At 35.3% G+C, this 27533-nt stretch overlaps 1 protein-coding gene across 2 annotated transcripts in view; it reads left to right on the top strand.

Annotated features, from left to right (window-relative positions):
* The window catches only part of LOC130968838 (probable inactive purple acid phosphatase 16), a 32980-nt gene extending 5730 nt beyond the window's left edge, over nt 1-27250 (top strand). Inside the window, exons 2-6 of one of the 2 annotated variants that reach the window (XM_057894311.1) lie at nt 16314-16538; nt 17950-18039; nt 18138-18408; nt 19075-19243; nt 26624-27250. In XM_057894311.1, the coding sequence (XP_057750294.1) occupies nt 16314-16538; nt 17950-18039; nt 18138-18408; nt 19075-19243; nt 26624-26833 (965 nt within the window). In that variant the 3' untranslated portion in view covers nt 26834-27250. The remainder of the gene's footprint in view (nt 1-16313; nt 16539-17949; nt 18040-18137; nt 18409-19074; nt 19244-26623) is intronic. The other variant, XM_057894312.1, reaches the window with a different exon arrangement.
* Nucleotides 27251-27533: the final 283 nt, after the last annotated feature.

The raw sequence follows: 27533 nt of genomic DNA, 5'->3' as shown, positions 1-27533 counted from the left end.
TGGAATCTATTCAGGAGTTCCAATGATATTTAAATCATCAACGTACACAGCAATTATAATGAATTCAGATACAAATTTCTTTATGAAAACACATGGGTAGATATCATCATTCTTGAATCTGTTTTTGGCTAAATACTTAGTAAGACGATTATAACACATTCGTCCAGATTGCTTTAAACCATATAAAGATCTTTGCAATTTTATTGAGTATAACCCTGTGGATATTCATGGGATGATTTAGATATCTTTAGTTCTTCAGTGACATTCATATCGATATCACGATCTAATGATCCGTATAAATAGGTTGTTACCACATCCATTAGATGCATATGTAGTTTATGGTATGCGGATAAACTGACTAAATAACGCAATATTATTGCATCCACTACAGGAGAATATGTTTCTTCATAATCTATATCAGGCCTTTGTGAAAAATCTTGTGCCACAAGTCGAGCCTTGTAACGTACAACTTCATTTTTCTCATTTTGTTTTCTCACAAATACTCATATATATCCAACAGATTTTACATCTTTTGGTGTACGGACTACAGGTCCAAATACTTCATGTTTTGCAAGTGAGTCTAACTAAGCCTTCATAGCTTCTTCCCATTTTGGCCGATCATTCATTTGTCGACATTTTTCGACTATTTTTTGCTCAAGATCCTTACTTTCATGCATGATGTGTAATGTCACATTATATGCAAATATTTCATCGACAATTGCCTTATTTCGGTCTCATTTTTTCCTGTAAAGACATAATTTATCGAAATCTCGTCATTTTTACAATTTTTAGGTACCTAAACGCCTTCTGGCGTCAAAACTATATCAGAATTTTGGACAATTACATGTGTCTTTACTATGTCTTTATCTTTTTCAACGGGAATAGTATTTACCTCTTTTTTTTTAGGATTTTTGTCTTTAGGACCGATAGGCCTGCCACGCTTCTAACATGAATTTGTTTAGTGTTTAGTATTTTCAGCTGGTATATAGGATTTAGTAACCCTCTTCGTATTAGAAAATGTATTAGGCAATTCATTTGTTATTTTTTGCAAATGTATAATCTTTGAACTTCTAGTTCACATTGCCCTGATCGAGGATCTAAATGCATCAAGGATGATGCATTCCAATTAAATTCCTTTTCAGGAAGCTTGTTTTCTCCCCCTAATGTTGGAAATTTTGATTTATCAAAATGACAATCTGCAAATTGGACTTTGAATACATCTCCAGTTTGTATCTCAATATACTTCACTATAGAAGGAGAATCATATACAACATATATCCCCAATGGGAACATATATCGCACACATGAATATTCTTAAATGAAAAGTATTTGGCTGTTGGCCAAAAGCTAATTGCATATAAGAGAACTGATGGTAACTTTTTGGCCTCAAACGAATAAGTGTGTAAAACAGCATGCCCTTAAGCTGAGGTTAGGAGATTAATTCTCATTAGTAAGTGAAGGTTGTGGTAGGCTTAGAGAAGGGGGGTTGAATCTATGCCTTCCTTTTAAGTTGCTGTTATGATCTTTTTAAACAAAATTACAATTCTGATTCTGTTTGAACTCAGCAGCGGAAATTTATGAGACAATTTATTTTTGTCTCATGAATATCAGAAAATAGAACTCAGCAGAGAATAGAAAGGCGAACACCAGCATGTATCCTGGTTCGGTTGCCTTGTGCTATGCAACCTACATCCAGTCTCCTCCACAAGTATGGAAGAATTTCACTATAGTTAACAGAATTACATACACCAGTTTCACACTCAAGTTCTATCTTAACTTGACATTGGCTATGCTAACTCCTAACTATTCACTCGTAGTGCTAACCCAACTAAGAAAGGGATACCAAACAGGTACAAGATACAAGACACTTAACTAACCTAAAGAAATCAGAAAAATAACTCTAGGCTTTTCTCTCAAGTGTATCACTCAGCCTTTTTTCACTCATGGCTTTTACTTGAGCTTTCTCACAATGCCTTTTCTCACAAGAAATTACAGAAAGATAAACTTGGAAAAGTACATTACAATCAATAAAACATGAAGGAGATTGACTTCATCAGCAGCCTCTTTGCTATGTGCAAAACCAGATTCGCAAACGTCAGATGCAGTTCTTCAGTATTGGCCGAATGCTTCTTTGAAAGAAAGCATTATCCAAGTAGAGGAACTTCTTAACAGAACACTGTTCTCACTCTCTAGTTTTCTCTCCTTGCCTTTGAATGAACAGAAAATCTTCTTTTATCTCCTTGCATGTTGCTGGGTTCTTCTTCCAAGGTCAACACCTTGAGCCTTGAGCTTCACCAACCCACAGATTCACTTTTTTTTACCTTAATCCTCAGAGTAGAAACTTTTCCTCTGACTTCCTCATCTTGACTGAAAGCCACAAAGCAGTAACCATAGAAATCTTCTCATGGTCAACTTGATCTTAGCCATTGAAAAACTACTTGGTCCCCAAGTATCACTTGTGACCGTAGATGTGAAGCAGAATAGGACAGAGAACAACTTTCCCTTGAATGCCATTTTTGGATAGAGCAGAGAGTTGGAAAGAAGAGAAGAAGATTTTATGCAAGCAAGATGAGATGGAATACCTTTATCCTAAGCTTGATTTAGTTTGAATTTTGTGATTAGATTTCTGTTTATCAAGCTTAACCTTTCTCTCTCTTGCTTCTTTGGTGTTTTGCTTGGTGAAGAAGCTCTTTCACTCTCGTTCTCTTTCTTACTTTTCTGAAGCTGTGATGTGACTTGATTAGAGAGGAGAGGAACGTTGCTTTTGGTTAAGCAAAAGGGAGGGATTTGCATTTCTGAAACCAGATCGGGCTTGGATCGGGTGTTGGTGTGCTTGGCCCGATTTAATTTCTTTGGCTTCCTTCTTTGCTTTTGCTTGGGCTCTTTATTTTGCTTTCAGCCCAATATTCTTGCTTATTGCTTTTGGGCTATTAACATTTGGCCTGCAACAATAAACAATTAGTTAATATGTAGATATAAATAATCAACACTTAATTATTTATTTTGCCTAAAAATAATGTTTGTCATCACTAATTAATTTAGTTAAATTCTTAACTCAACAATCTCCCCTTTGATGACAAACATGATTTAAGCAATTATCAAAGGAATTAAGATTTTGGTAAAGTTAGAAAACTTCCTTTTGATGTTTCTTGCTTTAATGTTGCTCCCCCTTTCCTTTTCAAGATTAGCTCCCCCTGGATTTATGTTTTCTTCTTTATTCCTGTTTTACATTGTACTTAAAGATAACACACTAGAGAGTTGTACACAATTATCTTGTCTAAGGGACATCAAGCAAACAACACTATATAAACAGCCCAACATTAAGCTAATATTATCAACAAGTGAAATCAATTTTTAATGCAGCAAAAAATCCCAAAAGAAGTACTTGAATCTATTGTCCTATTACTATTACTCCCCCTTTTGTCATCAAGGGCGGATAATAAGCAAGATCAACAAAAACAAAGTCTTGCATCCTGCAGAAAAGAGTTAGTCCATAGTGCAAAGTACTGACTAAACTACCAAAGGTGCAGCAATATCTAGAGTTATTACAGTCATCAAAATAAAACAGTTCAAAAGTAGCTAAAGAAACAGAATTCATGAGACAAAAAGAGAGCAGCAGCAGCAGTTTTTATGAGACAAATTTTAGGCATCAGAACCATCCCCCTCCGAAACAGCTTCCTCTTCAATATCAGTGGCAATGTCTTCATCATTGTTAAGGTTATCAATGAAGGTCATGAGCACAGCCACCCTATCTCTTGATTTCTTCAGGAAGTTCTCATGCTTGCTAGCTAGCTTCCTTTGTTCCTTGCTCATGGCAATCAAGTGATTTGATTGTGAAACAAACTCTTGAGTAACATCCTTGACCACATTCAGCAGAGCAGATTTCTTCCCATTGGAAATGGAAGTACCCTCAGTGGAAGGAGGAGGAGAGTCATCTGGGATGTACTATTCATCATCATCATCTAGAACCACTCTCTCAGATCGAGTTGGTCCTTTTTGCTGTTTCACTGAACCACCCCCTTTTAGGTATGAATGTTTATTTTCATAAGCCTCATTTGACAGGTCAACACCAAAAGTTTCAAATATGCAAGTCAAAAACATGCCATAAGGTAGTGCTTTATCTTTCACACTTCTAACAGAATCAAACATGTATCTAGCCATCAAATAGGCAAAAGAGATTTCTGTTTTAGTGATTAGGGCATACAAAACAAGTGTGTCCGTGTAAGAAACCCTTTGATATGAACCACTTTGAGGAATTAAAATGTGGTTGACAATACGGTGCAACTGAGCACATTCATATCCGAGGGCTTTGTGAGTGGGTGTGATGCCATCGATTAATGAAACATGTTCACAAATGTGAGCCAAAGCATCATGGTAAGAGATACCAACACCTTCATCCCACTTCACAGATGTATAAGCACACGGCCCTACATCAGTGTACTTCAAGGAGTCACTGATTGTCTCATTATTCAAGATAATGTCTCTGCCTTTAACATAAGAATGCACGCTTCCTTCATGGTAAGTCATGTTTGCATAAAATTCTTTGACTAACTGAGGATAAACAGGTTTTTTGATTTTGAAAAGGTGATTCTAGTCTAAAAATTCCAGATTTTCAACAAAAGAAAAACCTTTCTTTTTCAAATCAGGTAAATCAGCAAGAAAAGACGGACAAAGAGTGCGATACTGAATAACTCCCTCATAGAAATCATGGTTTATGGCAGATTTGAAATGATGGGGGTTAAAGTCTGAGTGAGATGTCATGAAGTGTGATTTGTAAGCAAAAGGATCAATATCTGGTTTGCTAACAGATTTGAGAGGGTGATGAGGGTTACCTCTTTGTGAACGCACAGGAACAGACCTTGACTTAGGTTTTGTAGGCTCAGGAACAGGCTCTTCAATAGCAGGACGCTTACCCTTGGATGAACTAGGTTTTGTGGAACTTGGTTTGGATGGCGTTGCCTACGATGGTGGCGTCGGTATGGCAGGAGCAAGATACCTTGGAGTGGTCTTGGTACGCGCCATGGGATCAGTTCGAGGAGGAGAGGTAGGAGGAGAATGTGAGGGAGTGAAAGTGGTGTCTTGAGAACGGGTTGATGGTCTAGGAAATCCTGGAAGTTTATGGATTTTCTCACGAGGTGCTCTTTTAGCAATGACTTTCTTCCCTATTTTGGTTAAATTGATGATTTTGATGGAAGGGAGATAGTGGAGTGAGAGGGAAGAAACCGAAGGGTTAAGGAGAAGTTATTGAGGGAAGAGAGGGAGTGTTGGTAACCGTACCCAAAAGTGGTTTTCTAAAACCATGCAACTGCATCACTTTTGAAATGACATGAAAAGACCTGACCTCATAAATTTAAGATTTGATTTGATTTGAAAATAAAAACAGGAAATGAATTTTAAATTTTGAAAAACCAAAAAATAAACTAAAAATCTTTTTGGATTATAAACATTAAATAAAAAATTTTAAAAAATAAACACACAGCCCATCCCCCAAAAAATGTAACATTCACATATGGGCCCAAAGATAGTTGGATTTAAGGAAACACAATGGACCACTCTAGATCTGATTTTGAGGTTGGTCCAGATTATTTTTCATTTGAAACAAGCCCAGAACACGCTGGCTTGATGGAGACGTTCATCACCTGCCCAGAATTGTCTCATACCTGTTTATGAGACAAAAATCTCCAGCAAATACATCAGCACTTTTCAAATAAAGAATCACAACTCAAAATTCCTAAACAAGCCTTAAGCATGCAGAATCTGTCCTCAGCTAATGATTTTGTGAAAATGTTTGCTAATTGCTCCACTGATTTAACAAATTGAATACTAATATCCCCCTTTTGGACGTGTTCTCTTATTGAGTGAAATTTCACTTCAATATGCTTAGTCCTAGAGTGCAAAACAGGATTTTTAGAAATATTGATGGAACTCATATTATCACACATTAAAGGAATATTTCAGCAGAACGTATCTAATGATCCTTTTAACTGCAGAAAGATGTGACTCTTTAGGTTTGGATTGGAACCTAGAACACAATCCAACACTTTGCACAATATCGGGTCTAGAGGAAGTTAAGTACATAAGTGAACCAATCATTCCTCTATACCTAGTCTCATCAACATCTTTCTCAGTTTCTCCCTTATCTAATTTAGAACTAGGATGCATGGGTGTTCCCATAGGTTTGGCATTTTTCATACCAAATTTCTTAACTAATTCCTTGGCATACTTTTCTTGATGAATGAAAATACCTTTTTCAGTTTGTTTAATTTGCAGCCCAAGGAAGAAATTAAGTTCACCCATCATACTCATGTCAAATTCACTTGTCATGAGTTTTCCAAATTCAGAACAAAGGGATTCATTTGCTGATCCAAAAATAATGTCATCAACATATATTTGGACTAGAATAAAAGAATCATTAGAGTTCTTGATGAATAGAGTTGTGTCAGTGGTGCCTCTTTGAAAACCATTTTTCAAAAGAAAAGAGCTAAGTCTCTCATACCAAGCTCTAGGAGCTTGTCTTAAACCATAGAGAGCTTTAGACAATTTGAAAACATGATTAGAATGTTCTTTATTTTCAAAACCAGGAGGCTGCTCCACATACACTTCTCTATCTATCACACCATTCAAAAATGCACATTTCACATCCATTTGATATAATTTAAAACCACAAAATGCAGCATAAGCTAAGAGAAGTCTTATGGCTTCCATTCGGGCAACAGGGGCGAAGGATTCATCAAAGTCTATTCCTTCTTCTTGGTCATATCCTTGAGCCACTAGCCTTGCCTTGTTTCTTGCAATGCTACCATCTTCTCCCAACTTGTTCCGAAATATCCACTTGGTGCCGGTCACTTTCTTTCCACTTGGCCTTGGAACCAAAGTCCATACTTGGTTCTTTTCAAACTCAAGAAGCTCATCCTCCATAGCTTTAACCCAAGAAGGGTCACTAAGTGCTTCCTTGACGTTTTGAGGCTCTATTTGTGATAGAAGGGCAATGTTGGATCCTTCATTTGCCTTTCTAGTGGAAGACCTTGTTTGCACTCCATGAGAGACGTCCCCAATGACAAATTCCTCAGGATAATTCTTCAAGAATCTCTACTCACGAGGTCTGGTGGACTTGGAGACAGATTCAGTCACCAAGGGATTCTGGGCACTGCTGGCTGCAGGATTTCCTTCAGATTCATGAGACAAAATGGAATTGTCTCTTGAATTTTCAGCATTTGCAGTTTCTAGTTCAGCTTGTCCAGAATTTTCTTTTCCATGATTTTGAGCAGTTTCATCCTCCTTTTGAGCTTTATTTCCTGCATCACAATCTTCCAAAATGCTTTGCACCAAGTTAGTATCACAAAATGTAACATGTATGGACTCCTCAATAATTCTAGCATTTTGATGATAAACCTTATATGCTTTACTAGTTGTGGAATATCCTACAAACAAACACTCATAAGCCTTTGGATTAAATTTACCCAAATTTTCTTTGTTATTTAAAACAAAACATTTGCATCCAAAGGTGTGCAAGTAATCTAAGTTTGGTGGGTAGCCTTTCCAAAGTTCATAAGGGGTTTTCTTCAAAAATTTCCTTATGATTGTTCTATTTAAAATGTGGCAAGCCGTATTTACCGCTTCAGCCCAAAGGAATTTTGGAACATTACTCTCACAAAGCATAACTCTTGTTATCTCTTGTATGCATCTATTTCTTCTTTCCACAACACCATTTTGTTGTGGTGTTCTTGGACAAGAGAAGTTGTGAGATATTCCAAATTCCTCACAAAAGGATTCAAACAAATTATTTTCAAATTCAGTTCCATGATCACTTCTTATAGAAGAGATTTTTAAATCTTTTTCATTTTGAATTTTCTTGCAAAAAGGTTCAAAGGCCGAAAAGGCTTCATTTTTGTGTGCAAGAAATAAAACCCAACCAAACCTAGTATAGTCATCCACAATCACTAAACCATAATGTTTACCACCTAGGCTTTGAGTTCTTGTTGGACCAAATAAATCAATGTGTAGCAACTCAAGTGGTCTTTTAGTAGAGATGTCTTCCTTTGGTTTAAAAGAACTTTTTGTTTGTTTTTCTATTTGACAAGCATCACAAGTGATGTCTTTGTCAAACTTTATCAAAGGGAAACCTCTTACTAATTCTTTCTTTGCTAGTTTGTTTATTTGAAACATACTTGCATGGTCCAATCTTTTGTGCTATAACCACTTTTCAGATTCTTTAGAGTGAAGACAAGCTACATTTTGATCTTTTAGTTCATCAAGAGTAAGTCCATACATATTATTGAAACGCTTGGCAACAAACATCACTTCATTCGTCTTTTCATTAACAACACAGCATTCAAGCCTTTTGAAAACAACTAAATATCCTAAATCACACAGCTGACTTATACTCAAAAGATTGTGCTTTAAACCACATACCAAAAGCACATCATCAATGAAAGTAGATTGCTCATTACCTACTTTTCCAACAGCAATAATTTTACCTTTACCATCATCTCCAAAGGTCACAAAACCTCCATCATACTTATTTAGTTTGATGAAGTAGGTTGACCTTCCAGTCATGTGCCTTGAACATCCAGTATCCATGTACCACATGTCCTTTTTATTCTTGGATGCTAGGCAAATCTGCATGATGAGTTTCAAGTAGCCTTAGGTATCCAAATTAATTTGGATCCTTTGAAGTTAATCCATCTTGGTTGCCCAAGTGCATTGAAATCACAAACAATATTGTAAACTTTGTTTTCAACAACACTTTTTTCAATGAAGCATTGTGCACATGAGTGACCAAATTTCTTGCAATTAACACAATGATTTTCTGATGTGTGCCGCTGAAATTTAGGTGAGTTATATTGCTTGAAATGATTAAATGGTTGGAATTTTCTGGTTTTTGGAGGAGATGCATTTCTTTTGACAAATTTATTTTTATTAATGTTGTTCCTCTTTACAAGAGCATTTTCATCAGAAATTTTTTTGAACATTTTTACCTTTCGAATATGAGGTTTTGTTGTAAAAATGTGGTTTCTTGAAAACAGCCTCATTTTTTGAAATGTAACCAAAACCTGGCCGGTTTGAACTCGGTTCAGTTCTTGGTGAAGGCTTAGTTTCACTTGTGTATACTTCATCAAATTTTTCTTCAAGTGTTGGAGTATTTTCGATACCAGATTTGTTTGGCATGGTTTTGGTATTTGATGAAGAAGCCACAAATTTTATAGAGGAAATATTAGAAACTGCATCTTCCTTGGCTATGTAGCCTAAACCAGATTTTTCAAACAATGGTCTTTGACTTGCAAGTAATTTGTCCAAGTTACTAGAACCTTGAGCAAATTCTGCTAAGTCACCATTCAGCCTTTTAATCATGTCATTTAATCTTTTATTTTCAGCAATTAACTCATGTGAAGGATCCACAATGTGCTTTCCTTTTAATTTTTCAAGTTCAGATTTTAGAAATCTGTTTTCTTCAATGATGTCCAAAGCACATTCAGTTTCCTTCACTTTTTCTTTTAAAAACTCATTTTCAGCTCTTAACCCATCTCTTTCAGATCTGTATTCATTGTATTTGTCAAGCAGTTTTGAGGTGTTTAAGGTAAGATCATCAATAATAGCATGCAAGTCCTCAATGGTCAAATCATAATAATTTACCTCATCAAGATTGTTGTTTCCAGCCATGAAGCAGTCTTTGTTATCTCCTTCAGATTCTTCTTCTTCATTTGAGTCATTCTCAAGATCCTCCCAAGCTGCCATGAGTACTCTCTTCTTATCCTTCTTTCCTTTGTCCTCCTTTTTGAGCTTTGGACAGTTTGACTTAAAGTGTCCAGCCTCCTTGCAATGATGACACATCACCTTGCTCAAGTCTATCTTGTGCTCCTTTGAACTTGAACCCTTGTATTTGCCCTTGCTCTTCATCATCCTTCTAAATCTCCTAGCAAAAAACAAAAGCTCGTCATTTGAAATACCATTACTAGACTCACTCTCTTTTGGTTCTATTTGTGACTTGAGGGCTATTCCCTTTTTCTTTGAGTCTGTGTTTGTGTGTGTGGCTTCATAGGTAAAGTTTTCCTCTCAGCTCATCATAGGTTATGGGACTTATGTTGTTACTCTCGGTTAGGATAGTGGCAGTGTTTTCCCACTCTTTTGTGAGGCTTCTAAGGAGTTTTCTCACCAAGGTTTGTTCTGCATAGTTTGTACCCATAGCATCAAGGTTGTTGATTATGATTGAGAATCTCTCAAACGCTTCATCAATGCTTTCTCCATCCTTCATGCTAAACATCTCATACTCTTTTCGCAGCATATCAATCCTTGTTTATTTTACTTATTTGGTGCCTTCATGTGTAACCTAGAATTTTTCCCAGATTTCTTTGGCTGTCTTGCATCTAGACACCTTCCAGTACTCTTCAAAGCTGATAGCACAGTGAAGAAGGTTGATTGCTTTAGCATTCAGCTCTATCTTCTTCTTATCATCTTCATTCCATTCAGCTTCTTCTTTTGGAGTCACCACTCCATCAGCACTTGTTTTTGTTGGGATCTTTGGACTGCTTACAACGATCTTCCATATGTTGTAGTCAATGGATTGGATGAAGATCCTTATCCTTTCTTTCCAGTAGGAATAGTTCTTCCCGTTGAAGAAAGGTGGCCGGTTGTTTGACTGGCCTTCAGTGAGGGTGTAAGCAACTGTGGTTGTGCCCAAGTTGTTTGCCATTGGATCTTTGCTCCAAGCGGTTAAGCTTGATTCTTGAGACCTCAGCTCCTGATACCAATTGAAGGTTGTGGTAGGCTTAGAGAAGGGGGGTTGAATCTATGCCTTCCTTTTAAGTTGCTGTTATGATCTTTTTAAACAAAATTACAATTCTGATTCTGTTTGAACTCAGCAGCGGAAATTTATGAGACAATTTATTTTTGTCTCATGAATATCAGAAAACAGAACTCAGCAGAGAATAGAAAGGCGAACACCAGCATGTATCCTGGTTCGGTTGCCTTGTGCTATGCAACCTACATCCAGTCTCCTCCACAAGTATGGAAGAATTTCACTATAGTTAACAGAATTACATACACCAATTTCACACTCAAGTTCTATCCTAACTTGACATTGGCTACGCTAACTCTTAACTATTCACTCTTACTGCTAACCCAACTAAGAAAGGGATACCAAACAGGTACAAGATACAGGACACTTAACTAACCTAAAGAAATCAGAAAAATAACTCTAGGCTTTTCTCTCAAGTGTATCACTCAGCCTTTTTTCACTCATGGCTTTTACTTGAACTTTCTCACAATGCCTTTTCTCACAAGAAATTACAGAAAGATAAACTTGGAAAGGTACATTACAATCAATAAAACATGAAGGAGATTAACTTCATCAGCAGCCTCTTTGCTATGTGCAAAACCAGATTCGCAAACCTCAGATGCAGTTCTTCAGTATTGGCTGAATGCTTCTTTGAAAGAAAATATTATCCAAGTAGAGGAACTTCTTAACAGAACACTGTTCTCACTCTCTGGTTTTCTCTCCTTGCCTTTGAATAAACAGAAAATCTTCTTTTATCTCCTTGCATGTTGCTGGGTTCTTCTTCCAAGGTCAACACCTTGAGCCTTGAGCTTCACCAACCCACAGATTCACTTTTTTTTACCTTAATCCTTAGAGTAGAAACTTTTTCTCTAACTTCCTCATCTTGACCGAAAGCCACAAAGCAGTAACCATAGAAATATTCTCATGGTCAACTTGATCTTAGCCATTGAAAAACTACTTGTTCCCCAAGTATCACTTGTGACCGTAGATGTGAAGCAGAATAGGGCAGAGAACAACTTTTCCTTGAATGCCATTTTCGGATAGAGCAGAGAGTTGGAAAGAAGAGAAGAAGATTTGATGCAAGCAAGATGAGATGGAATACCTTTATCCTAAGCTTGATTTGGTTTGAATTTTGTGATTAGATTTCTGTGTATCAAGCTTAACCTTTCTCTCTCTTGCTTCTTTGGTGTTTTGCTTGGTGAAGAAGCTCTTTCACTCTCGTTCTCTTTTTTACTTTTCTGAAGCTGTGATGTGACTTGATTAGAGAGGAGAGGAACGTTGCTTTTGGTTAAGCAAAAGGGAGGGATTTGCATTTCTGAAATCAGATCGGGCTTGGATCGGGTGTTGGTATGCTTGGCCCGATTTAATTTCTTTGGCTTCCTTCTTTGCTTTTGCTTGGGCTTTTTATTTTGCTTTCAGCCCAACATTCTTGCTGATTGCTTTTGGGCTATTAACATTTGGCCTGCAACAATAAACAATTAGTTAATATGTAGATATAAATAATCAACACTTAATTATTTATTTTGCCCAAAAATAATGTTTGTTATCACTAATTAATTTAGTTAAATTCTTAACTCAACAGTAAGGGTCTAGCAATTAACTGGAGGCGTTTAATAAGTGATTCTGCTAACCCATTGTGTGTGAATATGAGCTACTGAATGTTCAACGCTTATTCCGTTAGTCATACAATAAGCACCAAAGGCTTAGGAAGTAAATTCACCAGCATTATCAAGACGAATTACTTTGATTGAATTTTCTGAAAACTGTACTTTTAATCGAATAATTTGAGCAAGTAATCTCGCAACCGCCAGGTTGTGAGAAGACAATTAGCATGCATATGATCATTTCGAAGAAGCGTCTATTAAGACCATAAAATATCTAAAAAATCCACATGGTGGATGAATATGTCTACATATATCGCTTTGAATCCTTTCTAGGAATTCAGGGGACTCAAATCCAATCTTTACTGGTGATAGCTTTAAAATTAGTTTTCCTTGAGAACATGTAGTAAAACAAAATTCACTAGATTTAAAAATCTTCTGGTTCTTTAGTGAATGTTCATTAAAATTTTCAATAATTTTTTACATCATGGTTATTCTTAAATGACATAATCGATCATGCAAAATTATAAATTCATTTGGGTTGGTAAACTTCAGGTTTACAATGACATGTGTTTCAATTGTACTAATTTTAGTATAGTATAACTCAAATGAAAGTAAGGATAACTTTTCTAATATCACATTTTTATTTGAATCAATAGTTGTGATACATAAATACTCATAATTTTTCTCATGCATTGTTTCAATATGATATCCATTTTAACAAATATCTCTAAAACTTAACAAGTTTCTTAGAGACTTGATAGACAAAAGTGCATTGTTTATTATGAATTTTGTTCATTCGAGAAACAAAATTATAATTCTTCCAAAGCCTTCAATCACATTACCTGAGCCAATAATAGTATTAACATATTCTTTTTTGGTACAAGATGAGTAAAATATATATTACTTTTGAGAATGATATACAAACTTGCACAATCCGCAAGGCAAACATCTTCACCATATGTCCTTGTAATTTTTTTCAAAGACAAATAATAATAAAATGAGTAAAAGTATATGCACAGTAAAATTATTTTTCTTGATTGAAATCGTTTTTCTAAGAAGTAATATACATAATATCATATACTAAAAATTTTATTATTATTATTATTATTTTATAACTTGACATATTTAGTAATTTTAAAATTCATAAACATACATATTTTATTAGATATTATTTATATACATCATACTTGAAATACAAATACATAAGGAATAAAACTTAATATATATATATATATATATATATATATGTTTACATATTTATTTACATGAGTACTTAACAAATCCACATATTAAACTATTCCATCATTGATCAAATGGTCAATATTTCCTTCAGAATCTTTAAAGAAATCAGATACTTCATAATAAGTGGTGTAATTTTCAGCAATATCCTTTGAAACAAAATTTGTCTCATTTTCTTTGTTGTCATTTTTCAAAGATACTTGATAAAGATCGACTAGGTGCCTTGGGTTATGATAGGTACGCGACCAATGTCTCTTTCCACCACAACGGAAATATTTATCCTCTATTGATTTATTTTGCCTATTGTTTCTTTCTTTATCTCACTCCTGGTGAGATCCTTCTTGTGAACATAATTTTTCTTCCATCCATAATTTTTCTTGTTACCAAACCTTGCCATTTACCTCTTTTAGGGTAATGATTTGTCACATTTATTTCAGAAAATGGGGCGGCGCCAGTTGGGCGTGCTTCATGATTTCTTAAAAGCAATTAATTGTTATGCTCAACAACAAGAAGACAAGAAATTAGATCAGAATATTTTTCAAATTCTTTTTCTTGATACTGCTGCTGCAGGAGCACATTTAAGGCATAGAAGGTTGAGAAAGTTTTCTTTAACATGTCATTATCAGTTTTTTTCTCCACATAATTTCATTCGTGAGGTAATTCGGAACATTGCTAAATTATATTCATTTATGGATTTAAAATCCTATAGACGCAAGTGCGTCCACTCATATCGGGCTTGAGGAAGTATCACTGTCTTTTGATGAATATACATTTTTTCAAGGTTTTTTCATAGATCTACAGGATCTTTTAGTGTAAGATGTTTATTTTTCAATCATTTGTGAAGTGACAACGAAGGAAGATCATGGCTTTGACTTTATCCTTTTGGGATGCATTATTTTCAATCTTAATGGTATCTCCAAGATCTATTGAACCAAGATAGATTTCCGTATCTAGTGATAAGTAGTTGTTTCCAGATATATCAAGAGCATTAAATTTAAGATGAGCGAGCTTTGACATAATGAAAATTTATTACCCGAGTCTTCCTAAATTTTGATCAGAGTCTCGTGTTGATAACGTGTTGTAAAATAAATAAATAAGGAAGATATAATAAATATAAAATAAAAAAGTGTAAATAAAAGACTCTAGTATTGATATTCACCAATATAATTATCTCACTATAATAACAGAAGTAACTCATATTTACTAGTATTATATATAAGGGAGATCTATGGTGGCAGAATTGTGATAGCTAAAAGTTGCTTTTTATTAACCAACAAGTGCTTTGTTGACATATGGCGCTTTTATCATTGCAAGAGAAGCATAAAGCATAAAGTATTAAAGTACATGTCCAAAAATAATTTTTTGTTCATATGAGTTATTAATTCATTATTGAATCATACTCCTTGTTTCTATAAGTTTTGTTTATTTTTTTCAAATTGTATAATTAATTTTTTATTTTATTACTTTATTACTGACTTTTTTTAAAAGATATTGATTAATAAGAAAAAAAATCTTCTTGTTACCTATTTTGCATGATACTTCCCAAACAATAAGCTTTAAATTAATTTGTAGAGAGATGTGAAAATTAAATCATTTTTAGTAGCTTTTTTTATAATTAAAATATAAAAATGATGTTAGAAATTTATTTTGTAACCCACTTTTTTTTATAATTTTATAAAGTACGAATTCTGTAATAATTTATAGTTAAATTGAAATTGCGAAATTGATACAACATTTAAATAATAATATGTTGATAACGATAAGCTCATTTTTTGGAGGCAGTAAAATTAAATTAGATAATAATAATCTCTCTAAGTTAAAAATTTAATTAATTTTGATTAGAGATTCAAACTATTTATCTCTGTCCATTAACAATTTTACCATATTTGGCCTAATCAACTCCTCTAGTATACTCTCTTCAAAAGTGTCACGTGTTCCTTTTAGATTGAACCTTGTCTTTGTACCACCTTAGCCATTGTTTTGATCTAGCCACCACAGAAGTCATATATATATATATATATATGAGAGAAAATTTTATATTATTGTAGTGTATCTTTTTATTTGAGGTTTAGCCTGTTATTTATATGTGTACAGAAGATTATATTTTCAATTTTATTAAATTTATTCTCTCTTAAGAATAGATATCATATAATCATCCTTATCACAACATAGATTGTTTAGTATCATCTTAAGCTAAGCAAAAAGATTCAAATACACAACAAAAAGTCAATGTGTTTTAGGCAAAACAACTTAATTAAATGAAAAGTATACTTCATGATAAATTTGTTTCAAAGATTTAAATATAAAGAACATATAAATTAAAAATTTAATCTTAATGCATTAACAGCATAAACTATTTTAAATAGTTATGCAGTCACATCCTTTTTTTAAGACTATTTATGTAATTAATGTAAAAAAAAATGATTATTTTTTATTAGACGACATTCCATTATTGGATACACAGGTAAAAAAATACAGGGATATGAACATGTTATATGTGATGCTTGAGTAGTTACATGTTTAAATTCCAAATATGCTAATTACTTAGGAGAAGTTGTTATGAATTTATTGAAGAGAACTGCTTTAGTTCAAGGTAGCTATGAATCTTTTCTTGCCCCCTATGTCTGTGAATTAATTTTCTTTATGATCATTTATAGGTTTCATAAATACCAAAGGCTAATGAAACTATATGACAGATTTTGTGATATATCTTGGTGATGTGATTACGGCTAACAACATAATGGTTGCAAATGCAAGCTTGTACTGGGAGCAGGCAATCTCTCCTACGCAAAACAGGGGCATACCTTGGGCCAGTGTATTCGGAAACCATGACGATGCTCCATTTGAGTGGCCATTAGAGTGGTTCTCAACACTTGGAATTCCTCAAATCCGTTGCCCTCCAACCGGAACTTTTTGTTCAGGTACTCGGTAATACGTTTCAGATAATTAAGAATCTTGTTATTGTACATATTTTCTTGATAGGGAGTTGAAAATATAATCATAGTATATGATCTTTAATACATTCGTCGAAGTAGGTTGATCTGGTTTCTGTGGAGTTATGAATATTTCTCTGAGGATTAAAGAATAGGTTTTTTTGTAATTTCCAAAAAGAAAAAAGGGAGCCAACACTTTTTAGTAATATTATTCAATATTTTTAGCTAACATTTCAATTTTATACTATTAAAATTGGGGTTAAAGTTTAGGAGTTAGAATTTAATATTTAAGATTTATTCAAATAAGTTAAAATTGAATAAAAGTACTTTATTTTTTTAAAAAATATTTTTTAACTCAAAAAAGTCAATTTAAATTAACACTTAGAATATTGATAAGTGTCAGTCAAAAATTGATAAATTTTGTTAGTCACGTAACATTATTCGATCGGGTATAATTATCTAGTTAGCTAGTAAAAGCACACAAACAAGTTACAAGTGTATGCAAACACTCAGATTTGTTAGGGCAATAGGCCATGGCTCCCCCAAAGATTTTATAAAAAAATTAGTAGTTCTTTTTCACATAAAATAAGATTAACTCAGATAGTTAAATTCACATATTTTCATTTTACATATCTGTGTTTATCATTCATTTAACTTTTTATTCTTGTATGATACGCGGTTGATAGTCTCATACACTTTTATATATTATTTTATTTTTAGAACACTAAAAGCTGTGGTATAACTAGTAGTATGCCACATGCTAATAAATAGTCATTATTTTATTTTTTAAATCACCATTGCAAACTACATATCATTGTAGTATTAGCCCTATATATATTAGTAGATTTTGATATTTTATTTTATTAGAAAGTTAAAATTTTATTTTGGTGTAATATATTATTTGATTGTAATAGAAATAACAATAAAAATAACTAGTTTTGAGACTTTTGAAAAATAGATGCTTTAAAATTAATTTTTTTAGAATGTTAAAAATTAACTTATAAATTATAATTTATTTGCATAATTAAAAAATAGTTTTTTCAAAAGAAAAATTAGTTTTTAGATTAAAAATATTTTTTATGTGCAAAAATTAGTTTTTTTTTTTTTGTAAAAAAACCTATTATTTTTTAAAATTTAATATGTATTTTTAAAACTAATGTATTAATTTTATAACCAATTAATAACTAATTTTATCATTTAAAATCAGTTTGTAAACCAAATTTTTAGTTAACCAAAACCAGCTTTAATTTTTTAGTTAACCTTAACTATATATATTGCACGTATTAATAACAAATTTAAAAACTAATTATATTTACAAATTTTTTTAATATAAATATTATTATATAATTTTTTAATTATTTTTATTAAATTTTTTGGCCCTCCAAAAATTTCTTTGAAGCTCCGCCACTGCATAGGGACACAATTGGAGGAGAGGCACTTGAGCGAGAGATACGTGAAGAAGCTAGTGACAAGACGAAAAATTCATCACGTCAAAAAACTTGTCCACTGAAATTGTATTTTAGTTGCTGAGTTTTGGTTACGTTTAATCAATTCAGACCAAGCTGATTCAGATTTGATCATTTTCAGGAGAAGAAGGATGTTTCAAAGGAACAGGACGACCTGAACTACTGAAGAACGAGATCAAGCACAATGGTTCTTTCTCTACCTATGGTCCTAGAAATCTTTGGCCAAGTGTCTCTAACTATGTCCTTCAAGTTTCATCATCAGACGATCCACAATTGCCCTTGGCTTTCCTCTACTTCCTTGATTCTGGTGGTGGTTCGTATCCGGAAATAATATCTAGTGCTCAGGCAGAATGGTTTCAGCAGAAAAGCAAACAAATTAATAGTGATTCAAGGTAGAATAAAGCATTGCATTTATATTCGGATAAACAGTTTTTCTTCTGGTTTCTTATTTGGGTTTTTCAATTAAGAACTCTGATCTACGGACACTAATACAGACACGAGACACAACACGGAATATGAGACCCATGAACATACGAATTTTAAATTCTTATAAGACATGAAGGGACATACACGCACACAGGCACACACGCACACACATATATATATAATATTTTTTAGATAACTTATAATGATATTTTGATATTTTTTTGATATTATAATATAAATTAATTTGTAATTTTTTTATGTCTTTTTAATTATACAAAATATTTAAAATATTTTCATGTTTTAATTAATAATAATATATACTATTTCTAAATTCATTTCAAGAATACATGTTAAGAATAAGACTCGAGATGCAATAATTAGGTGTGTCTAAGTATCTTCGAAGAAGAATTTTTTATTTTTTATTAAGATACAGTTGGACAAAAAAGACACGCAAAATGCATATTGATAAATGTCGTGTCCAAAATATGTCTGACACCCAGACACAATAAGTCAGCAAAGTTTAGTGCTTCATAGATTAAGAAAATAACTAGAAAATAGTTCTTTGATTCTCTTGTTTTCCCTTGTATTTTTCTAATGACTCAAATGAAGCATATATTATTTGTAATTGGCAGGGTGCCAGAGATTATTTTCTGGCATATACCGAGTACGGCCTACAAGACCGTCGCTCCCAAGCTTACAATACAAAAACCTTGTGTCGGTTCAATTAACAAGGAAAGTGTTGCATCTCAACAAGCTGAAATGGGTATCATGAATCTTCTTGTGAATAGAACTTCTGTCAAGGTAAGTTCTAAGCCATCTTGGTGATTTGGAAATAAAAAAAGTTGTAGGATTATGACTAGTTAAGTAATACACTTCTTATTAACCAAGTAATACACTTCTATCTAGCTAAGTAATATCTCACAAAGAAGGATGAAAGTATCTTATCATTGGCCTGGTTGTGTTTTAGGAATAATGGCAAAAATTTATCCTATAATCTTATCATAATTTTTATGTTATAATTGATTAAATCTCTTCTCATCCAAATGCAAACATCGTTAAGATTGGTGAGTCTTTTGCTTGATTGTTGATTTTATTTTGAGAAGATGGAAAGTACTTTTTTTTAGTGATACTTTATTAAACTTGACCATATAGTAGGTATAGAGAGAAAAGTATGTACATATAAACAATCTTTGGGATTTAGCAGAAGCATCCCAAAAGATTATAACCCAACCATTATAGTGCCAAGCTCCCTCTTGTCAGCTAAAGAGTTGTCCTCTATACTATGGTATTATTAGATATATAATTATTCATATGTCTTTATTTGATAATTTAAGTGTTTAGGATATAGTTTCACGATAGGTATCCCGTGCAAGCTTATAACAAGTCCTAGATCTCATTCTTCTCGTGGATATTTGGTAAAGCAACAACTAGTGGTATTGAGAACCATAAATTTTTGTGTAACTTGATGAAATTAAGTTTGATATTCTAATTTATTTAAATTGAAATTCTTTTACTCTAAAACCCTTTCTTTCTCACGAAGAATTTAGATCTCCAACCTACTAAAATTGGGTAATCTTTAAAAAAGTTTAACTTTCCGAGTCATTTTTCCGAGCAACCATTCTCTTTAATCATAAATTGGATGGATTCTTCAAGTCCCAGTGCCTTTGCTTTACACACAGATGAAGTTGCACTAATCTCAGTATCTCACACAACATCACCAAATGTAAGGCTCGTTTGGTTAGTGCCTCAAAGACATAACATCTTAGAGGAATGACATTATTGTCTGTGTGTTAGTGTCCTCTTCTACCCTATCTCTTGTTCCAAAATCCAAATGCATCATTACTCGATTCGAATCCCCTCAATTTTTCAAGTACTCCCAACCATCTCATTACTTTTATCCAATTCTGTAAACAGTTTGTCAGCATAAATACAGGATACTTCTAATTTCTTTACATAATATCTTTTCATATACATCAACATCTTCAATAATTATTTGATTCCTTAACCTCCACAATGTCTATATATAACTGTAAAAAACAAAATGATCCATTTCTTTTATTTCACACTATAAATTCTGATTTTAACTACAGATCTAAATAGTTACTGTGATTATTTGGCATAACCCACACCAACTTCAACCAATTACAGCAACCCTTAATTTTCCTCGATGATAGAAATAGGTTTTTATTATTTATAGGAGGAGATGTAAGGAATAGATAAGCTGAATTTTCACTACTTAATTTATAATTATTGCTGGTTGGCTGCTAGTTAGCTCTTTTAAGCTAGTTTAGTAGGTTAGGAGCAGTAGTTCTAGGCTTAACTACTGCCTATAAATTCTAGGGGTTAGTTAGTTCTAGTTAGTTCTATTCAGTTTGTTAATTTAGGAGAGGAAAATTCTCTCCAGAATTGATTAGATCCAACAGTGTATTTCAATTAGGGATTGTGATTTACGATCCCTAGTTCATCACTAAAATCTCCTAATTCTACTAGCTCTCAGTCCCTACCAACTATTATCAGAAGTCCACAGATCTTGGTACTTGTGGTGAATGGTGCAGCCACGATCACACAAAATGGAAGGGAGATTGGATGCGATGGAATCGCGTTTTGACCAATTTGAAGACCTGTGTCACGCGTTGCAGAAGATGCTGCAGAGGACCGATGCACGAGTGGATTCCATGGAGCGAGGTGCTCCGATCCATCACAACCGGAGTTCTCCGGCATTGCACTAGGCTGTCACTGGCTCAGAAGGAAGCAGAACTGCGCCGGAGTAGTGGTGAAGACTAGAACTCTCGATATTTCGAGCTGAGGACGCGATGACCTAGATCGAACGTATGGAGTAGTTCTTCCTGCTCAGAGCGGTGCCGGAGGAGGAGTGACTCACGGTGGCGACGTTCGCCATGGAAGGCCACACATTCACGTGGTTTAGGTGGTGGGAAGCGACAGCCTCAGTACTCTAGTGGCGGTTCCTCAGTGTGGTGCTGCTATGGCACTTTCAATCGGCATGGCTGCAGAGTCCGTATCAAACATTGCTGAACCTATAACAGTCAAACTCGGTCCGAGACTATGTCAAATTATTTCGTGCTTCACGTGCGGCCTTTTCGTAAAATCGTGCTGGAATTGCTATTGCACCTCTTCTTGAACAGGATGAAACTGGAAGTGGGTGAAGAATGTAAACTATTTCCATATCAGTTAGTGGATGAGTTGATGGAGTTGGCACGAAAGGTAGAAAATTGCAACATTGTCTTGCCAGGAGTATCAGGACGCAGTAAACCACCGGCTTCCAACTTTGTCATTACCAATTCACTTGCCACCAAAGCTGTGGACCCTGCTACAGTGTTTAATTCTATTGCTCATAAGGGTGCAGAGTCAATGACGAATCCCTTGCGATGGCGCAGATTGAGACATTTCAGCAACAAAAAGTATAGGGCGAAGTGTGTCAGGGGGAATGTTTCTTCTGTGTTGAACTATACTTAGCAGACCATGTATACAAGAACAAGGAGTTCAAGCTGCTAATAATGGAAGCAGAGGCTAAGGAAGGGGACTGGTTGGAGCACGAAGTTGTTCCAGACATAATAGAGCAACTGGAGCTCAAACTTTCATGTTGCAATCCCCACCATAGGTCGTTCAAGGTGTGGGCTGAGGTGAAAGGGCATCAAGTGAGGGTGTTGGTTGATTGTGGGGCCTCGGATAACTTCGCAGCACCAGAAATTGCAGCAAAATTGGGGATGGTCATAGATACTACACCTAAGTTCCGAGTGAGGGTGGCTGACCATCGAAATTCGGGGGGATAGGATAGATGCAACGGAGTCACATTAAGCTTCCAAGGGCTGTCCATAACAACGGATTTCTACTTTTTTCCACCGAAGAAGCGGAGTTTGTTTTGGGGCTGGAATGGTTAGACAAGTTGGGAGTCATTAGAGCAAGTTTTAAGGATTCTTGGATCAATATACTCAATGGTGGGGGCCTTTAATTTTGAAAGGCGACCCAGAACTGTGTTAAGGTGGGTAAATTTACACTTGGATTCGGTTGTAAGTGTGCCACAGTTGATACAAACAATGTTGGACGATCAAGAGATAGTCTTTCATCCACTATCGGGGCTACTGCCGCATCATTCGCATAATCATGCTATTCCCTTAAAAAGGAAGGGGCTATTGTGCCTAATATTAGGCCTTACCTTTTTTCATATCACCAAAAAGTGGTAATTGAAGAAATGGTTGCGGAAATGCTGGTTTCAGGAATCATTCGGCCTAGTATAAATCCGTATGCTAGTCCCATCTTGCTGGTCAAGAAGAAAGATGGAGGTTGGAGGTTTTGTGTGGACTACCGCGCTCTAAATGGGATCACCATAACAAAAAAATTTCCAATTTTAGTCATTGATGAGCTTTTGGATGAGTTGGCAGGGGTGCTGATTTTTTCTAAGCTTGATTTAAAGTCCGGGTATCATCAAATTAGGATGCACGATGAAGACATTCACAAAACTGGCTTCCAGACGCATGAGGGACACTACGAATTCTTGGTAATTCCTTTCGACCTAACCAACGCGCTGAGTTCTTTTCAAGCTTTGATAAATGACATCCTTAACCCGTTGCTTCGAAAGATTGCATTTGTCTTCCTCGGTGATATCTTAATCTACAGCCGGGATGTCGAGAGTCATGTCGTTTCACTTGTAGCAAGTATTTTGCATTATCACCACCAATAAGCTTGTGTTAAATGCCAATAAGTGTACATTTGCGGTGGATTCAATGGAGTATTTGGGCCACATAATCTCGGCTGAAGGGGTGGCTGCAAACCTTAGCAAAACAGCAGCCATGCTTGCTTGGCCGGTCCTTAAAGATGTACGTGCCTTACGGGATTTTTGGGCATCACTGGGTACTATCGGTGGTTTGTGCAAGGATATGGCATCATTGCAAGACCATTGACAGATTTAACAAGAAAGAATGCTTTTGAATTGAACGCTAAAGCCATGGCAGCCTTTGAACAACTAAAATCCCTCATGGTAGCCCTTTCCACATTGGTTGTCCCATATTTTTTGCAAGAGTTTGTCATAGAGACCGACGCCTCGAGCGAAGGATGAGGGGCTGTGCTGTCTCAACAGGGGCGCCCGATTGCATTTCTAAGTCAAGCATTATCGCCAAGAGCGCATAAAAAATCAGCTTACAAGAGGGAATTGATAGTAGTGGTGCTTGCTGTCCAGAAATGGTAGCACTACTTGCTGGGAAGTCATTTCACGGTGTTGACGGATCAGCGGAGTTTGAAGTTTCTTACCGAGCAACGTTTGATGGATCCGGCCCACCTCCACTGGACAAAAAAGTTGTTAGGCTTGGACTCCAACATCAAGTATCGGCCGGTACTGGAAAATAAGGCACCGAATGCTCTTTCGCAGCAAATGATAGCTAAGGCTATCTCGGTAGTGCATGTAAATCTTTGGGACGGTATAAACGCTAAGATAAAGGAAGATCTGGAGCTACAAAAAATGGTAACAAGGGTCTAAGGATTTTCCTAGTTACTCCTTAAGGAAAGGGAGGCTGTTCTATCAAGGAAGAGCAGTGTTATCGGCAAATTCAGCTCATATACCCTCCCTGTTGGCTGAGCATTATGACAGCGGGATGGGGGGCCATTCAGGGTACTTTTATACGTACAAGAGGTTGGTGGTTGAGGTCTATTGGAATGGGATGCAGCGACGGGTGAAGGATTATGGTCGCTTGTTCTATTTGCCAACAAAGCAAATACGTCGTGCTTAAGCCAGCGGGACCGCTGCAGCCCTTGCCAATTCCAGAGAGAATATGGGACATATCACTATGGATTTTATGGTCAGCTTGCCCAAGGCAAAGGGCATGGACACCTTTTTTGTGGTGGTCGATTGGTTGAGCAAATATGCCCACTTTATATCGTTATCACACCCTTTCTCAGCCAAGGAAGTGGCTGCAATTTTCATTAAGGAGGTGGTAAAGCTTCATGGATTTTCGAAATCCATTGCTTCCGACTGAGATAGAGTTTTCATGAGTAGAATTTAGTTCAAATTATTTCAGGCGGCGGGCACGAAATTGAAATACAGCATCGCGTTCACCCACAGATGGATAGGCAGACAAAGGTGGTGAATAGGTGCCTCGAGACTTACTTGAGGTGCTTTGTGGGTGGATATCCAAAGAGGCGGTTGGAATGGTTACCAAGGGCAGAATATTAGTTTAACACGACCTTTAACAATTCAGAATGCACTACCTCATTTCAGGTCGTTTATGGGGTGCCTCCCCAATTTTGTTCCGAGAAGAGACAAACCCATCTCAGGTTGAGAAAGTGGCTGCACTGGCAGTGACCAGAGATGCGGTTCTAGCTAACTTAAAGCAGCATTTGATGCAAGCTAAGTAGAGAATGAAGCAAACAACGGATAAGAAGCAAAGAGAGTTGGAATTCGGGATAGGAGATTGGGTGTACCTCAAGCTACAACCTTACCGAATTAGTTCCTTGGCTCAAAGGATGAATGAGAATTTGAGCCTTTGCTTTTATCGGCCTTTCGAAGTGCTAGAGAGGGTAGGCCTAGTGGCATATCGATTGGCGCTGCCGAACGGGTGCAAGCCCCACCCGGTCTTCCACGTAAGCAAGTTGAAGAAGGTTGTCCCGGCATCACAGCAACCGCATGTTTTCCCACCAACGATGGCAAAGGATGGCAAATTAATGGTGTAGCCCGAGGGTATTTTTGCATCTAGATCAGCGAGGGATGGCTCCTTAGAGTACTTGGTTCGTTGGTAGGATCTTCCATCATGCGAGGATAGCTGGGAGGAGGTTGTCGCGCTGTGACACTCTTTTCCAGAGTTCCACCTTGAAGACAAAGTGGTTGTCCAGGGGGAAGTAATGATAAGAACATGTTTCGATTGGTTTATAGGAAGAGAGGTAAGGAGTAGATAAGCTGAATTTTCACTACTTAATTCATAATTGTTGCTGGTTGGCTGCTGGTTAGCTCTTTTAAGTTAGTTTAGCAGGTTAGGAGCTATAGTTCTAAACTTAATTGTTGCCTATAAATACTAGGGGTTAGTTAGTTCTAGTTAGTTAGAAAATTTTGTTCAGTTTATTAGTTTAGGGGAAGAAATTCTCCCCAAAGTTGTTTAGATCCAACAATATATTTCAATAAGGAATTGTGATTTACAATTTCTAGTTCATCAATAAAATTCCCTAATTCTGCTAGCTTTCTCAGTTCCTATCACATCCACATCACAAAGGACAAAATTTCTACGTTACCATTGAAAGGAAAACATAACTTCACATGCCTTAATGTAGAAAGATAAATGGGTCTTTGATTTTAGATTTTCATCATATTAGGTGTTATTGGAGCATTAAATTTTAGGTATGAGATTGTGATTCTAATTACAACATACTATAGCAATTATGAGTTCTCACTTGTTTAATACCTAAAGCTTTACTTATAAATTTTATATTATTATGCTTTTTTGTTGAGACATTGCTTGAAATTCCTTGAGTTTTATGTGAATAGCGCTCATTGCTGATAACAAAACCGTTTTGATAAGATTCTTTGTATTCAGTCATATCTTGAAAACACATTCACGTGGTGCTCGATGAACATACAATAATTTCTCCATTTTGTTGCACTATTTGATCATCCTTTAAATGAGATTCATAGATGTTCTTTTTTATCTATTATCTTATTCTGTCCAGTTGTTTATTTTGTTAAATTTTAATTTACACTTGTTTAGCATCCGTCTACTATTAGACCCACAAACCGAATACATTTACCTTGTTTTACTTGGGATTGTAATGTATTTTTTTTCTTTTGAGGATAGAAATTTATAAAATTTGTGAAACATCCAAGAACATACGCATGCCACCTTGCCACTAGGGCCCACAACATAATACAGCCAGATTTCCTAATAAAATAGTAAAATGTATCGATATATGTCTTAATGAAAATTAGATATTTTAATTTTAGCCTCTCTAAATTTTGTTAAGATGTTAGTCCTTCTCTTTTACTTTTGGCCTTATAGCTCCAAATTTTGGTCTTGTAAAGTGCTCTTAGTAGTTTTTTTAATCATCAAAATATTTGACACTAATATATCTAGCTTTAAAAAAATAATAAAAAAATACGTTAGAGTTACTAAAACTAAAACCAAAGCAACTCATTTACAGTAATTACAAAAGTATTTAAACTTTTTATCTTTTTATAACTTGCAGGCAATATTTGTTGGACACAATCATGGCTTGGATTGGTGCTGTCCATACCAAAAACTATGGCTATGCTATGCAAGACACACTGGCTATGGTGGCTATGGAGATTGGCCTAGAGGAGCTAGAATTTTAGAGATCACTGAGAATCCCTTCTCTCTAAAGACTTGGATAAGGATGGAGGATGGTCAAATGCACAGTGAAGTTGGCTTGAGTTGAAGGTCCATCATCTAATTATAGAAAATGCTTAACCAAAAGTAAATACTAAAGACACCTATAAACAAAAAAGTAAATACACGGGAAAATAAACGAAAATTGCTGCTAGCAAATTTGTAAATTTGTATTCTTTGCAGGCGTACGCCTGCATGGGATTGTAGATATACATTCTTATGTATCTTATTATTGAATTCATTATACATAATATTCCTGTGTGGTGAGCTTTGTAGGATGTATAACTCGTTTTGTCCAAGTCTAAATTGGCCTTCGCTTGAGATGGATGAGGTATAGCTCCGAGAGAACTGGTAGCCATGGACACCTGTAAAGACATTTCGATGCTCGAGTAAGAGTGAGAGAAGAATAACGTATATTCAGAGTGAATAACATACTTTTTTTTTCTTTTTAGAGTTTTCTATTTTATAGTGTTGATGAACGTTTTTGCTATAAGGAAGTTACAACGTTGACCTAGTATATTGGTAATTACTCCTTGATGTGAAGTTACCGTCGGTTTAGAATTTTCACACAAAAATAGTCTCGTCGAAGTATAGATCTAAACCAACAAGCAACCCTCAATCAAAGTTTAATTTTAGTTGTCACAAGTTCAACCCACTAGAAATAACCGAGAGTATTACTCCCAGGTTGTTCTCCCTAAGAGTTGCAATCGACTGCTCAATTATTGGTTATGAGATTCAAGGGGTTAGGT

Source organism: Arachis stenosperma, chromosome 3 (assembly GCF_014773155.1).
Source record: "Arachis stenosperma cultivar V10309 chromosome 3, arast.V10309.gnm1.PFL2, whole genome shotgun sequence".
Classification (NCBI taxonomy): domain Eukaryota; kingdom Viridiplantae; phylum Streptophyta; class Magnoliopsida; order Fabales; family Fabaceae; genus Arachis; species Arachis stenosperma.
The sequence above is the reverse complement of the archived record's forward strand: the minus strand, read 5'-3'. Positions and strand labels throughout refer to the sequence as shown.